This window comes from Gopherus flavomarginatus, chromosome 4 (assembly GCF_025201925.1).
Source record: "Gopherus flavomarginatus isolate rGopFla2 chromosome 4, rGopFla2.mat.asm, whole genome shotgun sequence".
NCBI classification, from domain to species: domain Eukaryota; kingdom Metazoa; phylum Chordata; order Testudines; family Testudinidae; genus Gopherus; species Gopherus flavomarginatus.
The window spans coordinates 126811451-126837748 of record NC_066620.1 but is presented as its reverse complement, the minus strand read 5'-3'; the positions used below and the strand labels follow the sequence as shown (position 1 = coordinate 126837748).

The window sequence follows — 26298 nt, the reverse complement described above, 5'->3', positions numbered from 1 at the left end:
TGTACTTGGACTTTCAGAAAGCCTTTGACAAAGTCCCTCACCAAAGGCTTATAAGCAAAAGTAAGGAGTCATGGGATAAGAGGGAAGGTCCTCTCATGGATCAATAACCTGTTAAAAGATAGGAAACAAAGGGTAGGAATAAATGGCCAGTTTTCACAATGAAGAGAGGTACTTAGTGGGGTCCCCACCAAAGATCTGTACTTGGACCAGTGCTGTTCCACATATTCATAAATGTTCTGGAAAAGGGGGTAAACAGTGAGGTGGCAAAATTTGCAAATGATACAAAATTACTCAAGATAGTTAATATCTCCATCTGTTTTTTATTTAATCAAGCCTTTTACTGGGGAGAAATTCTCAATATTGGCCAGTGTTACAAGTACAACTGCTTAGTTACACGCATAATCAAAAATGTTTCTTCATCAAACTCAGCAGCAGGACTTTCATGGGTAGTGAGGGGTTATATGCAGAAACTATGGCCTCATCTACATTCAGGGACAGCCATAATTCAGCTATTGGGGTAGCTGTGCTGGTACAGATTCCTACATGTAGACAAGGGCCTTTTAGGGTTTGCATTGATTTAGTTCATTTGTTCAAACCTTGATTTGCCTTTTTACACTTAGGGGTTCACACCAGTGTAGCTATGCCAACTGATGGCCAACAATTGCTATATCAGGGCTTTGAGTATCGATAAAGTCAATATTTACTTAAGTGTAAATGCCTGTAGGTCAGAGAGTCCCTGTCCCAACTCACTACTAGAATTTACCCACTCCACTCCTACAGGGAAAGTGGATTATTATCTTCCTGGATTAACATTTTGATAAACAAATGGACGGGGGGAGGACATTCACACTATCTTCCCTACCGACACAGTCCCTGCCCCTTTAAGACCTTTAATGTCGTAAGGCTTCATGTGAGTTCTACTTGTCCCTGCAGTGAAAGCCTACCACAAATTCCTAAACACTTCTTAATTGAAGTTGTTTGGCCTTTGAACCCTCTTCCTATCGGTGATGGTTTGTTTTGTAAAATGACAGTGAGCGAGCCGAAGAGCAGAGGAGACGATTAATGACTGCTGATGTCCAATGCAGGTTCAAAACCATGTAGAGGGAAGCAGGAATGCCAAGAATCTAGGCATTCCATTAATAACTGAGCAAAGCAGCAACAAGCGATTTACTTTACTGACAGAATAGGCATGCAGGTGCTGAGTGGTTGGCCACTGAGATAAACGAAGGTACAAGACTCAAAGAGCTAATTCAGACTCCTAGCTTTTAAAGACCAGATTATTGATCTTAGGCCCTGATTCTACAAGTTACAACACGTGAATGACTCCCACTACCTCCGTGCAGTCCTCCCGAAGTATGGATCTCTGTAGATGTCCACCTGCACATTGTAAATTGCAGGACTGATGCCTTAGAGGGTTACTTCAACTAAAATAGATTTTTCTTTTTCCTTTTGAAGGCCTACTTAATCTTTATCAAGGCAACATAGAGCCTTGAATAACTTCCTACTAGAAATAAATTTCATGCCAAGTGTTCGTTAAATACTCTCCACGAATGATCCATGAAACTCAAGTTTTTACTCACTAACCCCCCTGCCGTAGAGGGGAGGGCTCACCAATTCTTCCCAAGCCATTTCTAGATGTTTGTGGGACTTTTACACCAGCAGGGATCTTGTATGTCAACTGGTCTCTCCTTCCATTTTTTTGACTGAATGCCAAATGCCCTGCTGTGACTACTTAGATGATATAGTAACTTTGAATATAAGTCCTCCTCAGAAAGTTTAAATGGTGAAATGGATTTGCTCCATCTCCCCCAAGAGACAGGCATATTGAGCCACTCTGCACATTAGTCTTTTTTTAAAAACTGCATTTGAATTTAGTGCTTAAGATAGCTTGGAAAGGTGCTTTTTTTTATCCACAGATAAGTACAGAACGATCAGAAGAAGAAGAAACTTCTCTCTTCCCACTTTGCCTCAACTCTTTCTCTGTAGAGAGCATTTCTAGGGTGAGGGGGTGCCTGGTCTCCATACACATTCTATCTATGGCCGGTTTTCTAAAATTGCCAACAAGGGTGCTACCCATGATGGTTACATAGGCACCTGCACACTAGGCACTAGACTGAGACTAAATTTCTTAAAGTCATCATGACTTCTAGTGACTACTGAACTGGTTGCAGTCAAACCTGTGATCTATGTAAGTGAAAGGCTGCATAGGCCATTACCAATTGTACATCTTATGTTTAAGATGTGACACATTCTGTTAGTAGCAATACAATGCACAGACTGAGAAAACTCAACTTCTGCACTCAAGTGGTTAAATTTAAGGGACAGAAGATGAACTTTCTGAAATCACCACTGAATTTGATTAGATATATCTCTTGCTACAAGATTTGTTCCCACTGCTGAATGTCCAAATTATATCTTGGTTCCTGCATGTACAGTAACAAATACACACCATTTAATTTTAGGGCTGAATTTTCAGCCACAACCAAAGTTCTACACTCACAGACTGGGCCATTGGATGAGTAGATAGCCAGCTAAGGCATGCAAATGCACATTATTTTGTCTGCCAAAAAAAGAACACACTGAACGCTGCAGGGGAAAGCTACTGCATGTGCAAAAGGCCCCATGCAAAATGATGGGCAGGTGGACATGTGGCCCTCAGTGTCTCATTAATGTTCATGATACTGTTCAAACAAAATTAACTTACAGATCATCAGGACAATTGTTTGGCAACTCCAGCCTCCCTCCTGATTGTACATGATGTAATACATCAAGATTAGAGTAACCTGGATATGGCTGATGACCCAGGGTTAAAGATTCCCAAATCAAGACTCCAAAAGCCCTGAGGAAGGCAAAGGGAGAATTTTAATGAGCTTAATGGATGTCAAAAATAGGTTAAATAATAGTAGATATAATTGTCTAATTTTCTGTAACCTCTAAATAAGAAAAAATAGAGCTAAGGGGTTTTAATTTCATATGAACCAGTTCATACATTCTTAATCGGGTCTCTAGACCTCCCAGAAAAAACTACGGGAACTAACCTATTGTGCCACCTACCCTTCACGCACATTGGGATCAAACTTGTAAGGAACTGAGCACCCTCAACCTCCACTGACACCATGTAACATACAATTGTATTATATTTATTTAAGCAGACTCTAGTGGTGTCAATGGAAGTTATACTTGCTTAATATCACTTGGGAGGCAGTCAGCACGTACAAGCTGGAGCCTGAACTTGAAGCACTATATATTTCTCTTATGTAAATAAAAAGAGTGCAAATAAAACGGCTGCAGTGATGTACTGTTGAAAATTTGAATTGTGCTGGTGCTAGGATCCAGACTGGGGGAAAGGTCGAATGAAGTATACTAAAAACTTAAGGTCATTGGGGAGCTCGGGGAAATAGTGCTAATGAGAAAATGTTTGCCTCTGTGGAGGATGCACTATTTAGTCTAATGGAAAGTGGAGTGGGAAGAATGCGATGTCAGCAGTCAGTTCACTGACCAAAAAAGCAAAATAGACACTTTGTGGACATCCATATAAATCTGTTTTGGTCATGTGACCCTAGTTACTTCCAGCTGGAAGAAATAAAGAAATATATACATACAGGTGTTTGTCAGAAGACAAGACCTTTTATCAACTCAGGAAAACATCAACCAAGCAGACATTATTTTCCTCAGTAAAAAAATGACCAGAGATGGCACTCTAATAACACGTCATTGCTACTGCAAACTGATTTTTCCCTGCTTTAGTATTTATTATTTTTCCCACCTCTTTGTACCCCCAGGAACTTACCATACATCAGATCGGTTAGTAAACACACCATCAATAAGACTTTCAGGTGCCATCCATCTCACGGGGAGCAGCCCTTCTCCTCTTTTCCTGTAATAATCATTTTTATAGACATCTCTGGCAAGTCCAAAATCCCCAATCTTCACTATTCGGGAGAGGTTGGTGTATTCCTTCACTGACACAAGGCAATTACGAGCTGCCAGGTCCCTAACATACAAACATAAACAATGACGGAAATGTAATAGTTTTTGCCAGGCAATCATTTTCAGTTTAGTTTACTTGTCCTTACAACTGTAGGTAACAACATGTAAGAACTACAAGGAAATTAATCCTGTACCTATGAATGAAGTGCATTTTTTCTAAATAGACACAACCTTTGCAAATATCCAGACAGATAGACAGAAGGTCAGCCACTTTTAGCAAAGGACCTCGGAACTAAAAGAAAGAGAGGCAGTGATTAGTAATTTCTTCCATCTTTACAAAGGCAGAACAAAAAGGACCTCTTGTTATGACAAAGTGTATTGCTTTTCTCCTTTTGAGATTACCAGAGATTTTCAAAAGTGCAAAAAGCAGGTAGGTGCAAAATCTCTGTATATTACCAGGACAAACAACTCTGGATATTCAAGAACAAGGGGCTTCTCTGTAATATCAGCAAGAGATAGCAAAACAAACCCTATTTGCTGACTCCAGAGTAAACATAATCCTTACTGATGTCAATGGGAGATATATGTACCCTGTGGTGGGAGAATGGGGCCCCTGGAAATTACCCCCATCTTTAAGGCATTATTGAGGACAGGTTAATTATGCAACAGCTAATCACTAAACACTCTCATCAGGCCGGAGACAAGCAAAATTTCTGGAGTATGGATCAATAGCTAAGATCAGTATACTGGATCTGCACTAGGCATAGGAATGGAGGTGAATTAGGTTGTTGTTACAATGTCATAAAATCCTGGCTTTAAGTCATCCTTGCTAGTGACTTTATAATCCACGTTATTATTCCACATGCTAAATATGAATCACCCGAGATTAATCCCTCCTCCCCACCCTTCATTAGTTGGTTAATCTCCTAGCATATAAACTCTTTGAGACAGGGACAGTGTCTTCTTATATGTTTGAGAACTGCCTGTCCCATTATAGATGCTTCTGCAATACAAATAAAAAGGGAAAATATTGTATTATCAGCCTTATTTATGCCTATTTGGGGTACATGATTTTACTACGTAAACTCGATGGGCATTTTAGGACTAAAAATGTTTTTTCAAAATACAGTCCTAGGTCTATTGGCAGATCAAGCTATTGCCACACAAAAGACCTGAAGCTGGGTATGAGCTCAGTGCTGAGTTCCTGGGCTGCTATGAAGAAGTCAGTCCAGAGACCCTCAGATGGAAAAAAGAGTTGGACAGACACAGGGCTTTTCACAGAGAGGAAAAGCGGAAAATGGTGGGATCCTTCAGGAATGCTAAAAATAAAACATACCTTTTGGAGTCCGCTGCCTACCTTTTGCTCTCTTGCTCCTCGTAAATAGCTGAGTAGATCTCCTCCTTCCATCAGTTCCAGGATAATGTACTGAGGTTCATTCAACAGGCAGACTCCAAGTAACTTCAGGATGTGGGGGTGATCAAATTTGCTGAAGAAAAGAAAACATATGTCGGAGGAAAAATCCTAGAAAAATCATGGACTTTACTAGTTAACTGGACTTGCACCCATTTCCAGCTACCAGTACTATACTAAGCTGTTTCATCTCTAAAATCCTGTCTGCACCAATTGCAGGCTTTTGACACTTGCAAAGTTCTGTATCTCCTCAACCTTAAAGAGAGCTCAAGTATATATACCAAAAATGTAGCTTTATGTTATTCTGTGGGGTAGGGTGCTAGGTATGGACTCTTCAGAGTGTTTTAGGGTGACCAGATGTCCTGATTTTATAGGGACAGTCCCGATATTCAGGGCTTTGTCTTATAGAGGCACCTATTATCTCCCACCATCCTGTCCCAATTTTTCACGCTTGCTATCCAGTCACCCTAGTGTTCCTAGAAAAAAGTACAGGTGCAGAAGAAGAATACCCATGTGATTGTCTCCTCTTGAAGTCAATATGAACTGCAATCTGCCTTTGATATTCTGGAGATTTATTGTATTTATAGTGTTTTTCGCAACATAAAATTAAATGAGAAAAAAAGCGGACATTTTACAATTACTATTATTAGAGTAAAATGACTCATCCAGAGAAATCCATTCCATGATATAGTCTGTGGGCAACATATCATCTTAGTGAGAGGAGCTTCAGCAGCTTTGCCACAGCTTTGTGCTAGTGTATCCCCGACAGACCCTGGTCATCAGTGGGCAAGATCAAACCTGAGGCCTTTGGAGTTTAGTGCATGAGCCTCTATCGCATGAGCTAAAAGTCAGCTGGCATTAGCTAAGGCTGTAGAGCAGAATCATTCTTATCTCTCTCTCTTTAAATGGTCTCAGTGCCACTAGATGGGACAGAACACCACAACCTGGAGCTGTGTGGTTTACAAACTTTCCCTAGCTGAGGGAGCATGCCCTGAGCTTCAGAGACTTCCCAGCTGAAATCCTGGATGAGTCCCCCACTTGTACCGCCAACATACCCCAGTCATTGGCGAGCAGGATCGAACCTGGGGCTCGGGAGCTGCGTGCATGAGCCTCATATGCATGAGCTAAAAGCCAATTGGCTCTTACTTAAGGCTGTAGAGCAGAATCATTTAACGCTCTCTCTCTTAAAGTGGTCTCAGTGCCACTAGATGGGACAGAACACCACACCCAGGCGGTCTGTGGGTTACACTAGCTTGTCATGAATTTGGACTAACCAACAGTCTAAAGAAGACTGATTATGGCACAAGGCATGTTGGCTGCACCAGACATTTCAATAGCTAACACCATGCTAAATATTGTGCACAAGTTCTGCTACCTAGGATCATCTGTACTGGAGAACTTATTGCTAGATGACAAGCTTAATTCTTGCATCGGCAGCCGCAATATTCAGCCAACTAACCAAGGGTGTGTAAGATAACAGGAAACTAACACTGAACACCCAAGATACACATCTAGCAGCCATGCATTTTGAGCACATTGTTGTTAGGTGGCAAGGCCTGGACCACCTATCACAGACATGAAAGAAGGCTAAACATCTTCCACACACCTGCTGTCTTTGCCATAGTCTAAATATCAAGTGGGAAACCAAAGTTCCTGACACTTGAGAAAGCAACATTGCCAAGTCTAATCACTCTTCTCAAACACATATGTCTCCATTGGCTTGGTCCTCTGCACCTAATGGAAGATGAACATAGTCCATAGGATTTCCTACATGGAGAACTTGCAGATACCCTGAGGCCACTGGGCTGACCTAGGGTCAGGTACAAGGACATTTGCAAGAGGGACTTGAAAACTTTCAACATTGACACCATAAGCTTGGAAAGATGCAGCTAGCAACAGGCTGCTTTAGAGGCCTGCAATTTACCACAGAGTCAAAGAGCCGACGAGGGATGGTTGTGAGAGAGGAAAGTGAAGAGAGTGAATAGCAAAGTTCAGCAATTCTCAAGTGCTAGTAATGAGTTGGCTTCGTCCTTTGGCCCTGTACCCAGGGCCGGAGCTTCCATTTAGGTGACCTAGGCAATCATCTACGGTGCCAGGATTATTGGGGGGCGGCATTTTGCCGGGGAGGCGGCAGGCGGCTCCAGTTGACCTGCTGCAGGCGTGCCTGTGGAGGGTCCGCTGGTTCCGTGGCTCCGGTGGACCTCCTGCAGGCACGCCTGCGGCAGCTCCACCACAGCCACGGGACCAGCAGACCCTCCGCAGGAACGCCTGCGGCAGGTCCACCGGAGCCGCGGGACGGCAAAATGGCCATGCGCCTAGGGCGCCAAAAACACTGGCACCGGTCCTGCCTGTACTGTACACTTCATTTTCTGTGGCAAGGACTGTTACTCAAGAATTGGACTTTTTACCCACTTTAGCCGAATGACACACAGTAACTGGACTTCTTTGGCACTTACACCACTGTTTTTTTGAGACAGATGATTGCCATCATGTAGTCTTTAGGGGCAAATGACCATAGATTCGGGAGAGTTAGAGATGTAAAGGACCTATTAAGTTACCCAGCACAACCACCTGCTTATGCAGTATTGCTTCCTATAGTACATTTTCAAGGGAAATCTAAAACTGTATGAAGAATATTTGCAATCACATCTGTTTGTTTGCATAAACCCCATAAACAAACTTTTGTATGTCCAAACAAATAGGGATATTATAGGGACATTGTCACTCTAAAATCTAGTACATTTTAAAGAAGGAATTAAAAGCAGTTCCAGATTCTGTCTAGTTCTATGTTTTTACAATCACAATTTCTTGTGATTTAAAATGGTTTCCCAATGCTGTGTGAAAGATTCCAAACAATCTGGGAAACTATACAGGGGATAGAGTAAAACTGACTTTAGTCAAAGTGCTGCCAATTGTAAACAAACAAATAAAACTGAGAAACGTTTTTCCTCTAACCTCTTTCAGTTCCAGGAATCTTAGGTGTTGCTTGTAACAATAGTAGGTAAAAACTTTTCAGTGAGAAATGTGATTTTTAAGTTGACAGTTCCCTTCCCCTGCCTGGCACATACCTCTCAATCATACATAAACTCTGGCTCTCAAGAACAATAGTAAGAGTAGGAGCACCTGGTACTTCCCTTACAAGTCTCCAACAGTTTCTCCACAGACCTGTCATTCTTTATCTCCCAAGATTTTGCAATATATTTTTGAACACAAGAAACTCAGTTACCAATATCCAATATCAAATGGTTGTTTGAAAACAGAATGTAACCCAAGTATTTTATCACTGGTGCATAATAAAAGTAACAGAAGACACGTATACTCCTTGTTTAAATACAACGGTGTACATAGCATTACAGTCTGCACTGCAATATTCATTTAGACAGACAAGCAACAGAAAGGTTATATTCAGATAAAAAGCACATCAGGATTTTTTAAACAGCTGCAATTATGTTGCCCAGTCAGTCCTCAGCTTCAATAATTTATGAGATTTAACAGATAAATATCAAGCATCTACAATTAGACTTCCTCGACAGCTAATGAAAATATCTCCCTTTTGATAAGTGTCTCACATGAAAATTCGATAGCAAATGAAATATACAAAAAAGTTCCTGGTTGAGTGAAGATTAATGGGAGCAATGAATTTTTAAATTTTGTTTCATATTCTACCTATCTCTAAGGGCTGGGCTACACTAGCGGGTTTGTTCGAACTAAGATACGCAACTTCAGCTACACTATTCGCATACTGCACACAGTATTCAAGATGTGAGTGTACCATGGATTTATAGAGAGGCAATATGATATTTTCTGTCTAATCCCTTTTCTAATTATTCCCAACATTCTGTTAGCTTTTTTGATACGATATTCTCAGAGAACTATCCACCAGGACTCTCAGATCTTTTTCTTGAGTGGTAACAGCTAAATTAGGCCCATCTTTTATATGTATAGTTGGGATTATGTTTTCCAGTGTGCATTACTTTGCATTTATCAAATGTAGTTTTGTATCATCTGCAAATGTTGCCACCTCACTGTTTACCCCTTTTTCCATTGGTCCACATCTGCATGCTACGCCTCCTCATGCAACAAACCAAGGGCATAAATGGTGGTGCCAACAGTCTGCCCCTTCAGTTCCTACTCCACCGTGAATCACATGAGGATCCAAATCAGAGGGGAAGGAGAGCAGGTCAGGAATACCCACAAGTACCGCACATCTAAACGAAATCCAGTTGTTATAAGGTACGTAACTTTCCTTGCTTTTTCTAGTGTTGGTCCCCATCTGTGTTCCCTCTAAGCTGCGCGGTCGAGCAGCCACCCAGGAGTGATTCAGGTGCCGCACACTTGATTAGCAGAGCTGCACACATCTGGCAGGCAGCAGCAAGTGTTCATGTGCCCCTCCTCCCCGCTGCTTTGCTCCTGCCCTCTGCCTTGGAGCACCTGGCCAGCTGCTCCCAGGATCTTCCTGCTGACTGTGCAGAGTGGGGGAAGGGGGAGGCACTAATATCAGGGTGTCCCCCTCCCTCTGTCCCCCATCTCCTCAGAGCAGGGTAGGCGGGACAGGGATCAGGAGCAGGAGAGCTGCTGTGATCTGAGATCTGAACGAGTGGTGAGTGAGTGCCTTTAAAAGATAGTGCATGATCTCTCTGTCGCCACCTCTCTCTCACACACACATATTCTGTCTCTCCCCTCTCCCCCTGCCCATGTACCCTATCTCCACAGAGAGGGGAGCAGGGCATAGGAGCAGGAGAGCTGCTGTGGTCTGAATGAGCCTTCTCATGGTCAGTGAGGGTGCCTTAAAGAGACAGTGCATGGCGTCTCTCAGAGACTTCCCCAGCAGAGAGTACACACACTGACTGTGTGTGTGTGTGTCTGTCTGTCTGTCTGTCTTTCACCCTCACCTCCCAAAACATACTTGTATTATTGTTGTTGTTACTTCTTGAAATGCACAGATACTCTGCAATTTTATTCTTTCAAAGTGTGTTATTTGAGTTTTTTGACTGGTCTATACATTTCATCATTTTTATTTCTCTTTTACACTTAAATTTAATTCTTTGAGTAGTGAGTTCTAAAATGCCTAACTTGTCCTGGCTGGAGTAATTATCCCTATGGTAACTTTTTAAAACTATATATTCTATCTATTTTTGGTTTCTACTGGTGGCGCGCATAGGCACATACCTCGGTGCACATAACAAAATTTATGCCACACATGAATGGAAAAAATTAGAGGGAAAATTGGTTCTGTATTAACTGTAGGCAATTCCTAAAACATGTTTATTTTGGAGAAGAGTGTGAGAAGGTACCTGGTACCACAGACTGTAGGACTGCTGAACCAAAGGATGCATCATCTGCCAAGGCATAAGTCAGAGCATAGTGCTGAGTCAATGTATGGACAGAGCTCCAAGTAGTTGCCCTGCAGATTTTGGAAAGAGGGACACATTGCAGTGATACTATTGAGGTAGCCTGTGCCCTATGTGAGTGACCTTTGATACAACATGGAGGAGGAGTAATTTCTGCAAGCTGGTAACGGAGGAGGCTGCAGCCAGAGATTCACCTCAAGAATCTGTGGGACTATATGACCTTGCCCTGCATTCCAGCTCCTCCAAATGGCTTTGTCCAATCCAAGTAGAAAGACAGGGAAAGGCTTTCATCTAATGTGTGTCATCTTCTTTCATCTCTCAGATAGGGCTTCAGGTGAAATACAGGTAGATGAATCATTTGATTTAGATGGAAATCTGACATAAGAACTAACACAGGATCTAGGCCATCTTCATCAAATACAGGAAGAAGAATGAAGCCAAGGGGTCAAAGGACAGCCTCATAAGTGCTGCTAGTACTAAATTCAGATCCCTGGGAGGGAAAGATAGCAGAGGGAAAATACTAACAAAGCCTTTAAGGAATTGGACTGTCATGGGATAAGTGAAAACTGAGTAACTCTCTATTGGAGGTGAAATGATAGCTATGAGATGTACCTTCAGTGAGTTGACTGGAAGCCTTGATATCTCAGGTGGCCAAGATCTTCCAAATGGCCTTATCCAAGTCCAAGATGGCTTCATTCATGTATAAGGCCATCTTGGCAGGAGCTGCAGAGTGGAGGATGGCTAAAAGTTTTGCATGTAGGTCCTGCACTTCCTCCAATGGAATTTGAAGGATGTCAGCTATCCTCCTAAGCAGTTCTTTGTATTGCATGTAATGGTCAGGCAGAGTGGGGAAGACTGGCAATACCACCTCATCTGGGGATCAGGATGAAATCATAGAGTGTTCTGGCAGTACCAGCTGCTCCAGCTGTGCCTCTTGATATTCTGCCAGAGCTTTCTCTCTAAACGCTGGAGGTTGAGGTTGGTATCTGAAGTATTATGATTCTGAGCCTGGTGGTAAGGATCCCATGCACCCTAATGCGACCACATAGGGTCATATGGGTAGGAAGGTGGATCGTATGTTGGTACCAGTACACTTTTGGGGGTGAATATGGGTTCTGGGCAAGGGAGAGTCTCCATGAAGCCCTGTCAGAGCTAGACTCTTATAGGGAAGCCTTATCATAACTGGTTTACCATCTCTTGTTCCTCCTCTGAGTTGAATTCTCCAACTTAAGAGGTGGCGCCATTGGTGTCACCTGGGTGAGAGTGGTATGGCTGGAGGTGGGGCAGGGACAGCATCCTGATATCATAGCTCTGTTGGAGGTGGGGTTGGGGAATAGATGGTGTTTCAATGTGTAACACCGACATAGACCCCCGTCGTCGGCAGGCAGGATCAAACCTGCAGCCTCTGGAGATTAGTGCATGAGCCTCTATCGCATAAACTAAAAGCCAACTGGCCCTTAGCTAAGGCTGTAGAGCAGACTCATTAATCTCTAAGTGGTCTTGGTGACACTAGAGGGGATATAACACCACTCTCAGGAGGTGCGTGTGTTACAAATGTCCTGTACTAACATTGGTTACATGAGGGTCAAGGACTCTGGATCCAGGTAGGTTGCCAGAACATCTTGAAGGGCACATCTCAGTTGAGCTGGAAGAGAACTGGCTGAAGTCTTTGGTTTCAGGACCGATGGTGCAGGCTTAGGCGTGCAGTATGACACTGCCAGCATAGAGGGAGCACTGGCACTATCTTTGCATCACTCAGAGGACAGTTTTGGAACAGCAAAAGCTGCTGGTATATTCGATGTGTGCCCAATCTCACCATGAGTTCTAGGTGAACACTGTATGGGGTGCAGAGTCTTGCTCAAACCTGAGAGAGGAAGTGAAGCTGCTCTCCTGCCTGAGGACCTATGAACAGACTTCTCTCCTCTTTTGTGTTCCTTACCCTTGTCATGCTTCCACTTGTTCCTTCAGCTTGGTGGGACGTTCTGCCACCAGAGCAGTGCTCAGCGGTTCAGGTGAAGAATTGGAGAACGGGATGGCCCTGGATCCAATCTAGGTCTCATGGTTAGCGCTATAAAGGGTTGGCAGACCTGTAACTTCCAGAGCCTGCCTGGTACAGAGGGAGACAAGTGGCAAATCCCACACTTAGATAGAATGCAGAACTCCCCCAAGCAGTGGAGGCTCGTATTGTGAGGGTCACTCAGAAGGAGATCTAGGGGCAGGCAAGGCAGATTGAAGCCAGGAACCCTGGGCATAGGGGAGACAGGGTGGGGGAAGAAACCTCCCCAACTCTAACTAACTAAATTAGATTTAAGCTAACCAACTTTGTAAACATAAGAATGAAATAACTATTTACAGGTAAAACATCGAGTGAAAGAAAAGAACACAGGTGGATTCTGTCCCGGACCACGGGCAGTAGAGGACAAACTAAAGAGGCACACCCACACTGAATACTCAAAGGGACCAGCACTCAAAGAAGGGAATGGATGCATTCAAAAGTCAAGAAATGCACATAAAACCTTAACTCCTCTCTTTTATGAAACTGTGTTTTGATAGTCTTTAATTACATAATCACATACAAGTATAGGAGCCTGTCTCATTCCACATTCGGTTCAGACAGTGCGTAAGGAATGAGCAAAGGAAATGTGGAGAAATTGGAGAGGGTCCAGAGAAGAGCAATGAGAATGATTAAAGGTCTTGAGAACATGACCTATGAAGGAAAGCTGAAGGAATTTGGTTTGTTTAGTTTGGAAAAGAGAAGACTGAGAGGGGACATGATAGCAGTTTTCAGGTATCTAAAAGGGTGTCATCAGGAGGAGGGAGAAAACTTGTTCACCTTAGCCTCCAATGATAGAACAAGAAGCAATGGGCTTAAACTGCAGCAAGGGAAATTTAGGTTGGACATTAGGAAAAAATTCCTAACTGTCAGGGTAGTTAAACACTGGAATAAATTGCCTAGGGAAGTTGTGGAATCTCCATCTCTGGAGATATTTAAGAGTAGGTTAGATAAATGTCTATTAGGGATGGTCTAGACAGTATTTGGTCCTGCCATGAGGGCAGGGGACTGGACTCGATGACCTCTCGAGGTCCCTTCCAGTCCTAGAGTCTATGAGTCTATGAGTGACATTGATTTTTTTAAAAAAACTTATGGAAACAGAAGCAAAGAGGGAGTGGGCACACAATACAATTGCTATCTGTCTATTATAATTCAATAATATTATATTTTCCGTATGGGAAATTAAATTCCAAATGTTCAACACCAGCTTCTTATTGTGAGTGCCCAAATCTGAAGTCAGAGAATTGCAAGTGCTCAACACCTCTGAAAATTAAGCCTTACTCATATTCTTATGCTCCTAAGTGAAGTCTTCACCTCAAATCATGGCACATTCACTGAGGACTCCAGAGAATCTGGATTTCCAGTTCAAACACTGACCCCTTCATGTAAATTCATTCTCAGAGGGCATGTACACATATCATATATTTGAGCCCTGAATAGGTAAGGATATGTGACAACCTCTACTGGTGAATGTGTTAAAACCAACTTTCAACAAGGAATTAAAACTTTGGGGCCTATTCTTATCCTGATAAACTGGGGCTGTCAAACACCACCCCATTATTATTAATTATCACTTTAGTAATTGGCTCAGAGGGAGGAGCAGTGAGGCTGCAACATTCCCAGTCCAAACTTCATTTTGATATGATTCATCAGTGATGTTTTAATTCTTCAGCAAAAATAAGAGACACAAAAGATACTCACAAACCCCATTCAGATGAAAGTCTAATCCCTCCTGAAGGTCAGAACCTTCATTTAAATCATTCTTGAAATAAATTTTGTGGCAGATCCAACATTACCTCATCAAGTGTGCCTCCTTCAGAAACTCACTCTTTTCATAGTCCGTTGCACCCTTCTTCAAAGTCTATGCAACACAAGACCAAAACAAGTAGTTAGCACAATTCGATCAGTGCCAGTATAACCCAGGTAGCATCTATAGAAGAAAAAATTCAGTGGGCTGCTTTCCTCTTCTAACACACACACTTTTCCTATTCTATATTTCCAGCAGTGGCTAAAATGTAATAGGCACTTTCTAAACAGAAGTAGGCATCTATGCCCTCTTCCTACTCTGAGGAGCTCACAGCGTAAAGACAGCCTAGTAAACAGACAGCAGGGTACAGGGAAGGGGAGTAACACCTGAGGCTAAAGACATTTAGGAAAATTGTGTTCCAGCTCAAAGGAGTTGCCTATAGTTATGCAATACGGTATTAACCATGTTTTCAGATGGATCCCACTTGTTTTCAGCTTTCCCTTTCTGTGGCAATGCAACATGCTCTTGATAAAGGTAAAGCTACATGTTCAGCGTTCCTGTACATGCTATTACACCTCCCTGCTCTCCAAGTCTTGTTTCAACTGACGGTTAAACAGGAGGGAGATTGGATCATTATGTCATGTCACATTACTGTGGCACTGGGGTATATCTACACTGCAACTGGAAGCCTGCCTCCCAGCCTGAGTAGACAGATTTACACTAGGTTTGCTTCAGCTAGCACACTAACAACAGCAGTGTGGATGCTGTAGCATGGGTGGAGGCTCAGGCTAGACAGCCGAGGACTGATCCAGGGGACTCAGGTGATTAGCCTGAGCCGCCATCTGCGCCACAGCATACACACTGCCATTTTTGGTGTGCTAGCTTGAGTAGCATTAGTGAGTCTGTCTACCCTGTCTTCGAGGCACACTCCCAACTGCAGAGTAGACATGCCATGGGTTGCCTAGTGAGTTAGTCTCACATTCCCAAGATTTGGAATTGAATGTAGATTTGGTCTTAGTTAAGTCACTAGAGGAGGATAATCCAGAATTTAAATATCTATCTGTCTATCTATCGATATAAAATTTAAATTCTGGATTACCCTCCTCTAGTGACTTATATATATATGATTTAAGTTAAAATGTTCAACATGATTGACTGTCTCAGATAAGAAAAGGCCCAAGACTTGACATTAACATGTGCTGTGAGGGGAGCTCAGCCCTTAGTGATTTCCACAAGGATTCCATGAGTGAATCAGTGGCAGGGATAGAAACAGAACCCATGTTTCAAGACTCCCATTCCTATGGCCTAACCACAAAGCCATGTTTGCTCACCTTAGACCATGCTGTTGCTAAGGGGGCTACACAGCTGAAATTACCTTCACTGCCACTTTGTATTCTCCATTTCCAGCTCCTGTGATATCTACTGCAGTCCCTTCGTACACCTCTCCAAAGGCTCCACTTCCCAGCAGATTATGCAAATTCAGTTTGTCCCGAGGAAAGGCTGGCAAAGATTCAATCTCCGCCCGAGTAGGAAGAGTGCTACAAAACAGTATGGCTTGTTATAGCTTTAAAAATAAATATTCATTCAAACAAGTACGTGGTTGAGGAATGCTCTCAAATTTTGCCTTAAACAAATTTGGTACAATTTGTCTTGGACACAGTTCACAAGAGACTGAAGTGATGCACAGGATTTTTGCATGCCCTCTGCAGAGGAGGGAACTACACCTCTTGTGTACCTAAAGCCAGATTTATACCCGTCATAGCACAGAGGATGTTGAGCAATCATGGACTGATATTCCACAGTGCCATAATGGGAGCAGCTGGGTCCTATGCTCTTTTGAAAAGCTGGACCTTATTTAGGCACCTAGATGTAAGCTGAACTCTTTTAAAAATCTGCCCCAATTGTGGGCACTGAGTCACTTTCTCTGGGCCTGATTCTCTGAGTGCTGAGCACCCACAGCTCCCACTGACTTCACTCACAGTTTTAGGTGCTCGGCATCTGTGAAAATCAGGCTCACGAAGGAAGGCTAAATTTTCTGCTCTGGAAGTAGCTTTTACACGTCACAATTACATACCTCACAGCGTAGCAAGCATTAGACAATCCCACAGCATCAGCCAGCCCCCTAAGTTGATCTAATTCTTTATCTTCTCTGACAAGCGCTATCTGCCCATGCTGTGCAGACTTTCTGAACTTCCATATTCTGTGCCAGACTGGAAGGGAAAAGCAGAACATAGGAGATTGCACTTTGACATCCTTTTACACAAGTAAGCTGAATAATTACATTTGCTTTTCCTTTATATCATAGACCATTTTCTAGTCCCTTTCCCGCGTTTGGGTTTATACATATGAATACCAGTGACATACCTGACGAAACAATTACTAACTGTACCAGTATGAGTTTACAATGCAAGAGCGCAACTGCACCCTCAGTGTCCCTCTGCTCTCCCTGCAGAGAACTAAAATCACTGCAATGAAACTTGCCACTATGAGCATAACCGGTAATCTCTGGTGACCCAAAACATGAGCATTCCCAGGTCCCTTCTAGTCCCAGGTCTTCTGCATGGGGGCTATACAGCACCACCCAGTAGAGATCCAAGTTTCTACTGTGCTGAGTGTTGGAATCTGCAGGGGCTAAGGCCAGGAAACATGGTTGCTTGGTACCTCACAAGATCTAGCTCTAAAACACCAGCCGGTCCTTCTCTTACATTCCTGATTTGTTTCATTTTGTTGTGGTCTGGCAGATGTACAAGGTGTATTAAACTTTGTAATCACATACCTAAAGCAAACAGTGCAATCACAATTAAGATGAAGGCAATCACTCCAGTCACAACAGCTATGGTCATGGTTGCCTCTGGGCGGAGCGCAGCATCTGTTAAGAAAGAGAAGAGTAGTTCACTGACAATGCAACTGAGCTCAGCAAAACTGTGGCTTTGTCTACACTGCACTTTTGAGGTTAAAACTTTTGTCACTCAGGGGTGTGAAAACATACACCCCTGAACGACAAAAGTTTTAATGACAAAAAATGCTTGTTTGGACAGCACTTTGCCAGCGGGAGCCGCTCTCCTGTCAAGGTAGCTACTGCCCCTTGTTCGGGGTGGTTTTATTTTGTTGCTGGGAGAGCTCTCTCCCGGCTACAAAGAGTGGCTACACTGCGCCCCTTACAACGGTGCGGCTGCAGTGGCACAGCCATGCCATTGTAAGGGGTGCAGTGTAGACGGAGCCTGTTAGAACTCCCGCTCTGTGCTGTTCCTCTAACCTCTGACGGTTGTAAATGAAAGAAGAGTGAAGAGCTGTTCAACTGTTAAACAGTTAGGATGAGATTTTCAAAAGCCTCAGTGCATGCCTACGTCTGCTCCCACTGAAGTCAATGGGAAAACTCTCACTGATGTCAATGGGAGCAGAACTGAGCAAACGCTGAGCTCCTTTGAACCCCACCCTTACTTCATTCGATATACCACAGCATCTCCAGACAGTGCAGAAAAACATATCCAACCCAGGGATAACAAGTGCAGAGAGAGTTTGGCCCCAGTGTTTCTCTGAAAAGAAAGTTAGCCCTAGCACTGCCAACTGGAACTCTTCATAAAAACACTGCGATTAATTGCCACTTACACATTTTACACTATAGATGCTATGACATCTTCATACAAATAGTTGTCTCTGTTCATAAATCATTGGGGTTACCCTGAATAAAAATGATTTTTGCTGGTGATCAACCATTTCAATGTTAGCTGATTAACAGAATAAAAAGTACAGCACATACTTTTAACCAACACTATATTGTCACTGATGCCACTGTATTCACCCAGTCCCAGCATATTTGCAGCTGCAGCTCGAAACTGGTAAGTTCCTTCAAGGTTCTTGGTCTTCCATGTGCATATATTGGTACAAGAGCCATTGTAAACCATCTCCCAAAAAGGCTTCATTTCACTTGTGTTCCAGGACCCCTTCCTACAAAGTGCACAGCAAAACAACAAAGATATATTAGCTAGTTTTTGTTATTTACGGCTTCTGCCATACATCATTTCAACAGGATGGCCTACATAAAGACTCACTTCTTGCACATGCTCTACAGCCAGTACCATTCCATTCATGTGGGTTTGGCTACAGAAACATAGTGATACTAACATGCTGTTCCAGTAATGCAGGAGATGACACCTCTTTAGCTTGGCATAGAAAATGAAACGCCAGCATGTTTTGGACATACCCGGTGAGGGCATCCTTTCTGCTGTTTTAATATGACACTCATAGCCAGGATCTCAAAACATTGTTTGATTTTAGGCAAAACTCTTCATTTATTCTTTGTACTGTTAGAGGTTTTAGCTCTCTGGGGCGTAAAGCAGTTCAGTGCCTCTTGTGTATCGGGTTTCACAAGCTAATACAGAAAGCATGTCACTGGCAGGGAAGACACAATCCTTTAGCTAGCCAGTTTCCCACAGTATCTGCTGGCTGTCAGGTATATTGCTTCCTTTTTAAGTTGGCTTTGACTGGATTGCTTACCACAAATTCAGAGCAGATTATACATCATCTGAAGAAGAAACATACATTAAATCTGTACGGCATGTCTGAATGGTCATTTCATGTTATACGATACAAGTGTACTTCATGTGAAATGGCCTTGTACTGCATGCTAACAAACCCCACAATTCACTCTAAAGCAGAACAGAACAAAAACATCTAGTCCAGAAGGCTATGTGGAAGCTAAATGTATATGTTGTTGGGTTATTCATGTTACTGACAGAGTTCTGTGAAAATCAGCGATTATCCTTAAGGAGATTATGCCAATATTTTCTTTGGTATTGATTAGCTGGGTTCACACTTACCTAACTGGGTTCAAATGAACATTAGTTGGACACGTTGCAAAACTCAGTTGAAACCATTGACTTTCTCCTGGTTTTACATCAAACCACATGAGAAAAGTAAATTTCACAAAACTGATGAAAAATCAAAGATGAATCATGGATTGATTATGGGCTGCTTTGGAGCCAGGAGAATACAAAGCTTGTGACTGTGAATAACCCTTACAAGCTCCTTATGCCTTTCCTCACCTTGGACTCCCACACATGGGTCAGGTGCAATCTGGCCTTTAGCAAATCAAAATCATCAGGTCTCATCGTATCTCAGTTATCGTATCCAGTTCAGTACTGTCGTGTACTCATGGTAGAAGCTTACAACACCAGGAAAGTATGCCTGGGTGTAAGCTTATGCAGCTGAAGTATGCCAAGTTCTGGCAGTGCTGTCAGTCTTTCACTGTCATGAGCACTAAATTAACTTAGAAAAAACAATGCACTGAGTTTTATTTTTTGGTTCTTTTCCTAACCCCCAATCTACAAAATGTCATAGAAATAACCCAGTAGAAGAACCCCCTTTGATATTATGCAATGTATTTATCTTTGGGAGATTTAATACTTACATTGACTCTGGAATGCCGTGATAAGATTCCCCTCCAGATTCCTTATCAGGAATTGGAAGAATCAAAGACAACTCTTCTGACAAAAAATATCCTAGGCTATACAGTTACCCAATATGATCCTAAAAGAAGGACTTTTTAAAGTTTTAGCTACTGCTGTGTAGATGCCTATGAGTATAGACATGTTCACTAAAGCTAACCATTTGCAAGAGGATTAATTCAAGGAGTTCCCAGTAACCTGGAACATTTAATGTCCTTGTCTGACAACTATTTACCATTTCCCCCTCAATGCCTCTGGTTAATGAAGTATCTATACTTCAAATAGTGATGAATATGCATTAATTGATTCAGAGGTTTGATTTGGAAAAGCATCCAGAACTTTATTTGATTAACCAGTTTATCCAAACAGACATTTGTATCTGGGAAATGTCTTTGAAATCTTATTAGAACTAGTTTTCTTATGAGATTTCCAGAACTTTCTGGTTTTTCTGAGTTTATCAGAGTCAGAAATACTTAGAAGATAGCCTTTCCTAAGACATTTCTTAATCCTCAAGGAGCTGACTGAGGAGATATTTGAGTCATTAGCAATTATCTTCGAAAACTAATAGAAGGTGGGACAGAGGACTGGAAAAGGACAAATTTAGTGCCCATCTATAAAAAGGGGAATAAGGACAACCTGGGGAATTACAGGCCAGTCAGCTTAACTTCATTACCTGGAAAGATAACGGAGGAAATAATCAAGCAATCTATTTGCAAACATCTAAAAGATAATATGGTGATAAGTAACAATCAGCATGGATTTGTCAAGAACAAATCATGTCAAAGCAACTTAATAGCCTTCTTTTACAGGATAACAAACCTTATGGATGGGGTATGAGCATTAGATGAGGTATATCTTGACTTTAGTAAGGCTTTTGACACTATCTTACGTGACCATCTCATAAACAAATTACAGAAATACAATCTAGATGGAGCTACTATAAGGCAGGTGCATAATTGGTTGGGAAACAATTCCCAGAGAATAGTTGTTAGTGGTTCACAGTCAAACTGGAAGGGCATACCAAGTGGGGTCTCACAGGGATCAGTCCTGGATCCAGTTCTGTTGAATATCTGCATCAATGATTTAGATAATGGCATAGAGAATACACTAATAAAGTTTACAGATGATATTAAGCTGGGGGGGATTGCAAGTGCTTTGGAGGATAGGATTAAAATTCAAAAATGATCTGGAGAAACTGTCTAAAGTAAACAGGATGAAATTTAATAAAGACAAATACAAAGTATTCCACTTAGGAAGGAACAATCAGTTGCACAGATATAAAATGGGAAATGACTGCCTAGGAAGGAAAACTGCAGAAAGAGATCTGGGGGTCATAGTGGATCACAAGGTAAATATAAGTTAAGAGTGTAAGACTGTTGCAAAAAAAGCAAACATCATTCTGGGATATAAGCAGAAGTGTTGCAAGCAAGACATGAGAAGTAATCCTTCCACTCTGCACTGATAAGACCTCAGCTGGAGTATTGTGTCCAGGTCTGGGTGCAACATTTCAGGAAAGATGTGGACAAACTAGAGAAAGTCCAGAGGAGAGCAACAAAAATTATTAAAGGTCTAGAAAACATGACCTGTGAGGGAAGATTGAAAAAACTGGATTTGTTTAGTCTGAAGAAGAGAAAATTGAGCGGGGACATGATAACAGTTTTCAAGTACATAAGCAATGGGCTTAAATTGCAGCAAGGGAGGTTTAGGTTGGACATTAGGAAAAACTTCCTAACTGTCAGGGTAGCTAAGCACTGAAACAAATTACCTAGGTAGGCTGTAGAATTTGTCATTGGAGGTTTTTAAGAGCAGGTTAGACAAACACCTGTCAGGAAATGTCTAGTTACCACTTAGTCCAGCCTTGAGTGCAGGGAACTGGACTAGATGATCACTTAAGGTCCCGTACAGTCCTACACTTCTACGATTCTATTATTTCAATATTGCCTTCAGATACATAAGGAAGACTTAGCCATAAGGAAGACTAAAAGCTCCTTGGGTCTCTGACGTAAATTTTCAAAATTGATTTTGAGTGTTTTGGGACGTTTCAATTTTTAGAAGCCTGAAACACCTCAGAGGGGGATGATTTCCATAATGAACTGAGCAGCAGCCCTCTGAAAATCAGATCCTTTAAACTATGTCAAGTTGAGTACCCAAAAAATAAAGGGACCTAACATTTCTAGTCATTTTGGAAAATTTAGGCCAGTGTGCTTGTGAGGTCCCTGAATCTCCTCATCAACTCCTCAGCCCACCTCTTCTATTAGTAAGCACATATGAGGAATAAGCTGAAAGTCTGAATTCCCCCCTTCAGCCACAAATCATATTGATGATCGTCCTTCCTGTCTTCCCTGAAAACAAGACGTGCAGGAGAAGGTAAATACAATTTCAAAACAAAAGATATCAAACATTTAGAAATTTCTAAAATGGCTTAAATTCAATTTGGGATTTGGGCCAAAATGTAAGCTCATGAGTATTTAATCTGAACCTATTTCCTACTTAATTACTGTAAAACATTCTGCTGGATACCCATACACAAATGAACCATCGATCATTTGCTAGCAGGAGTATGCTCTGCAACTCACTTACCTGCTTTCTAAAATGTGGTAGGTAAGATTGCTTCCATTGTCTTCAGCTTTTTCCCACTGTACAGAATTTTTATTCTCCTCTGCTATATGGGGGATTCCTGGTTTACTTGGAACTCCAGCTATTGTGCAAAGTGAGAAAATGTAGAATTCTGAAAACATAGTATATTAATACACACATTTCCTATCCTGAGAAAAAAGTGACAAGAGCCAGGGCTAGAGCAAAACTTTGACATGTACCTGGGTGTTGAGACATCTGAAGGAACTGGAGATTCTCATCTAAAAGGCTACTTGTGAAAAAGGAACCTTTAGACTTTTATTCATGATGGGAAACTTCACCAGGTTCATTCACACACATTCAGGCTTCTGCTTGGATTCACGAGTTCTTATAACATTAAAGTATTTCATTTCAATTCCACTCTCTCCTTCCCCATCTCCCACCTATGAAAGAGTGCTCCAATTTTATTTTTGGCGGATATTTATTTTGTACCCTTTTTTTTTTTGAGTTCACACAGAGGGAAAACAGTGATTCTTATATGATGAATATTATGTGGAAAAGCACCCTGAAAATGTTTACTTGCACCCCCAAAATAGTGTTAATCTAGGATCACATGATTTTAAGGGCTTACCCCTAGTTTTAAAGCTTCCTGGAGGTGAAGTGCTTCTTGCTCCGGTTATGTAAATAACTGCTGCTCGCACAAAGTAGTTGGTGTCAGGACGAACTCCCGTGAGATGACATTTATACGTGGGACCTGCCGTACAGGTGATGTTTGCAGGACAAAACCACCCATTTTTTGTTTGCCACTAGAAAAATAAAATATCATCTGAGTCAATGGTCTCACTGTGTGAGGGCCTGATCCAAAGTCCATTGCAATAAACAGAGTCTTTCTATTGACTTCAGTGGCCTTGGTATGGGGCCCTTAAAGAAGTGTGTATACAAACACGAGTATTGAGAAGCTATTGAGACAGGGGGAACGTGAACTACAAACCCTCTTCTGACAGACCAAGACCACCTAGAAATTTGATGTTATTCTTCTGAGATCTACAAGGCCTGGAAATCACACGGGACAACAGAGTGGGTAGCATAGATGTGCAAGAGCTGGAGAGACCATAAGCAGCCTTCCCCTTCCACACCTGTGTTTGACCTGTACCTTTGGCTTACTGTGAGTTTTGCTTGCCAGGCTAATCCTAAGTGAAGCCATCGTGATTATGATCAGCTCTGTTAAGACATTCATGCAGTCTAGTAGCGTCTCTGGCATTTTCTGACTACCGTGGTTCAGACGTTAAACCTAAAGTTGCCATGTATATTGCTACCATTGTAGCATTTACTTCATAGCGCATGATACAGGACTGATTTGTTTCCCCAGCAGTTTCTTTCTAGGCCTGCCCCATGTAGGAGATGAAAATAAAATTCATAGACTGTTTTAAAAAAAATTATTTCAACATTTAAAAAAATTGGAGCCCACTTATTTCTTTCTAACCACAGCACACACTGGAGAGTGTGTAAGGGGGTTATTCCTTCCCTGAGAGGTTCTGGATGACTCAGCCAAAAATCTTCTGGAAGTCCTGGAGAACACCTGCTGCAGGGGCAGTTCTCCCTTGTTCCTTGCCAGAGCTGCCTTCACCTTGTCCCTTGTTGGAGTACTACTACTGGCGTGACATTATAGTGCCTGAATTACCCAGTATGACTCCTTGCATCCTTCCCTACCTCCCCACCCTCTACAAGGCTGGACAAAATCTGGCCTTTAATCTGAAAAGAAAAGGCTATTGTTTACCTTCTGCAATTCAAACCAGAAGCTGGTTATGTTGCCATGCAAAGGAGACCTCCATTCTAACTGACAACTGGTGTTTCTGGCAATTATATGAACTGGGACAGGCGGAGTCTCAAATGTTGCTGCAAACACAGGGGCACTCTCAGAAAACCAGTTCTTCTCCGGATGAAAAGCAAGAACCTAACAGGAGAAACAATGAAACATACAGTCTCAAGCCACTCTGAAAACTGCATTGGGTGTGGTTTTGGTGGTTGTTGTTTTGGCGGTTGTTGTTTTGGCAATGTGAGTGCTCCCTTTAGTCATTCAAGTACCTTGGAACATTACTTAACTGCTTTAAACAAAGTTAATACTCAGGGAAAGATTAAGACTATGCACAGCCTGAATCCAAACATTCTGGGTCTTCCCACTAAAGCTATGGGGACTCTGAGACAGAACTTCTCTTGGTCGCTAGCCCCATCCAACAGACTCTTCTCAGCTCCCCAGTTTCATCTCTCCCAGAGAATTGCTCCCCTCATATTCATTCCTTGTGTGACACAAGCATTTCCGCAAACCTTTGGGTAGTGTTTTGACACCCACTGAGTCCTTCTCCCTAGGTTTAAAATCACCAGTTAAAATATCACCTATTCTGTCCGTATAAGTCTCCTTCCTTTGTCTACAGCCTGCCTGGACAATGTCATGGATAGCATCACACTTCAGTGGAATTCAATGACCCACAAGGAATTGTGACATTTTAACCAACTAGATGTTAAAGACCGTTCCCTGCACTCCTCTTTCCGGGGCACATCCTAATTTGAGAGACTTTTTCTCCTAAAGTCCACCAAACAGCCAATGCGCTGCATGCATTTTTAGACCCTTGTTAACCTGCCCTTGCTAATACTAAAGAAATACCAGAATTGGTGTATTGTTCCTCCAACTATTTATTCGCAGTATGCTTTTTAAAAAAAAAAATTATAAACTGCTGAAAGGTAGAATCCGCTCATATGTTTCTGTCAACTTTCAGTGAAATAATCAAGTATAGTTCTATGGATAAAACAGAAAAACTTGGATGCCACAAAGGGACTAAGGCAGTGTGATGCTCAGCTTCCCAACACTTAACTGTCAGGTGCCTAAAAATATCATAGCAACACCACCGTGATCCACAAAGCCTGAATTAGGTGCACAGGCTAATATGTATGAAGAGACAAGCACCTTACAATGAGAGCCTCAAAAGCAAGCATGCTAAGCAGGGAGCCGCCTTAGCTAGCCTGTGGAAGATGCTGTGGAGAGGGGCATGTGCTAAAGCTCTGCTCTTTTCTCAGAGACGGGCTCCTGAATCCACGCTGCAGGGAGGCACCTATCTCTGCTTAGTGACCCACAGTCAAGAACCCTCTCCTGGAGTCAAGTGGTGTAGGCACCTAAGTTATTTTTTGTGAGAGTGAGTTAGACACCTGCTTCACTCCACACAAAATGCATAAGGAGGTCTAGTGACCACCCTATACATTTTACCCCAGTTATTGGAGCACTTACCTGGGCTGGGGAGACCCTGGTTTAATTCATTCTTCTGCCTGATAGGGGAAAAGAAGCCTGCCACACCTCTCAGGACAGTGCACTAACCACTGAGCTATGGGATATTCTGATGTGGTGCGCCCTCAGTCTCTCTGTTGAAGCTGTACCACACTGGATCAAATAATGAAAGATCAATTGGGCCAGAGAGTGAGCGAGAGAATGATTCTGTAGCCTGGTGGTTAGGGCACCCATACGGGAGATGTAGGATCCAGTCCCACTGCTCCAATGACTTTACTTACATACAGTGGAAGAGCATCAACAGGCAAGACTGAAGGAGTGCTATATCAGGATATCCCATAGCTCAGCTGTTAGAGCCCTCACCTGAAATGTGTGGGAGACCCCTGTTTAAATCCTTTCCCCCCGCCACCCAGCCAGAGGTAGGAATTGAACTCAGATCTCCCATCTCCCAGGTGAGTGCTTTGGCCAGGAGCTAAAAGCTGCAAGGTGAGTACCACCACCAATCAGA

The 26298-nt window shown here is 42.4% G+C and overlaps 1 protein-coding gene across 1 annotated transcript in view; it reads right to left on the bottom strand.

Moving 5' to 3' along the window:
* ROS1 (ROS proto-oncogene 1, receptor tyrosine kinase) overlaps positions 1–26298 on the bottom strand; it is an 89408-nt gene that overhangs the window by 9837 nt on the left and 53273 nt on the right. The window contains 12 exon segments of the mRNA XM_050951615.1: positions 2705–2839; positions 3791–3994; positions 4125–4222; positions 5288–5417; positions 14542–14606; positions 15868–16030; positions 16567–16702; positions 17269–17361; positions 18253–18440; positions 22520–22637; positions 23145–23319; positions 24291–24467. Coding sequence (XP_050807572.1) covers positions 2705–2839; positions 3791–3994; positions 4125–4222; positions 5288–5417; positions 14542–14606; positions 15868–16030; positions 16567–16702; positions 17269–17361; positions 18253–18440; positions 22520–22637; positions 23145–23319; positions 24291–24467 — 1682 coding nt within the window.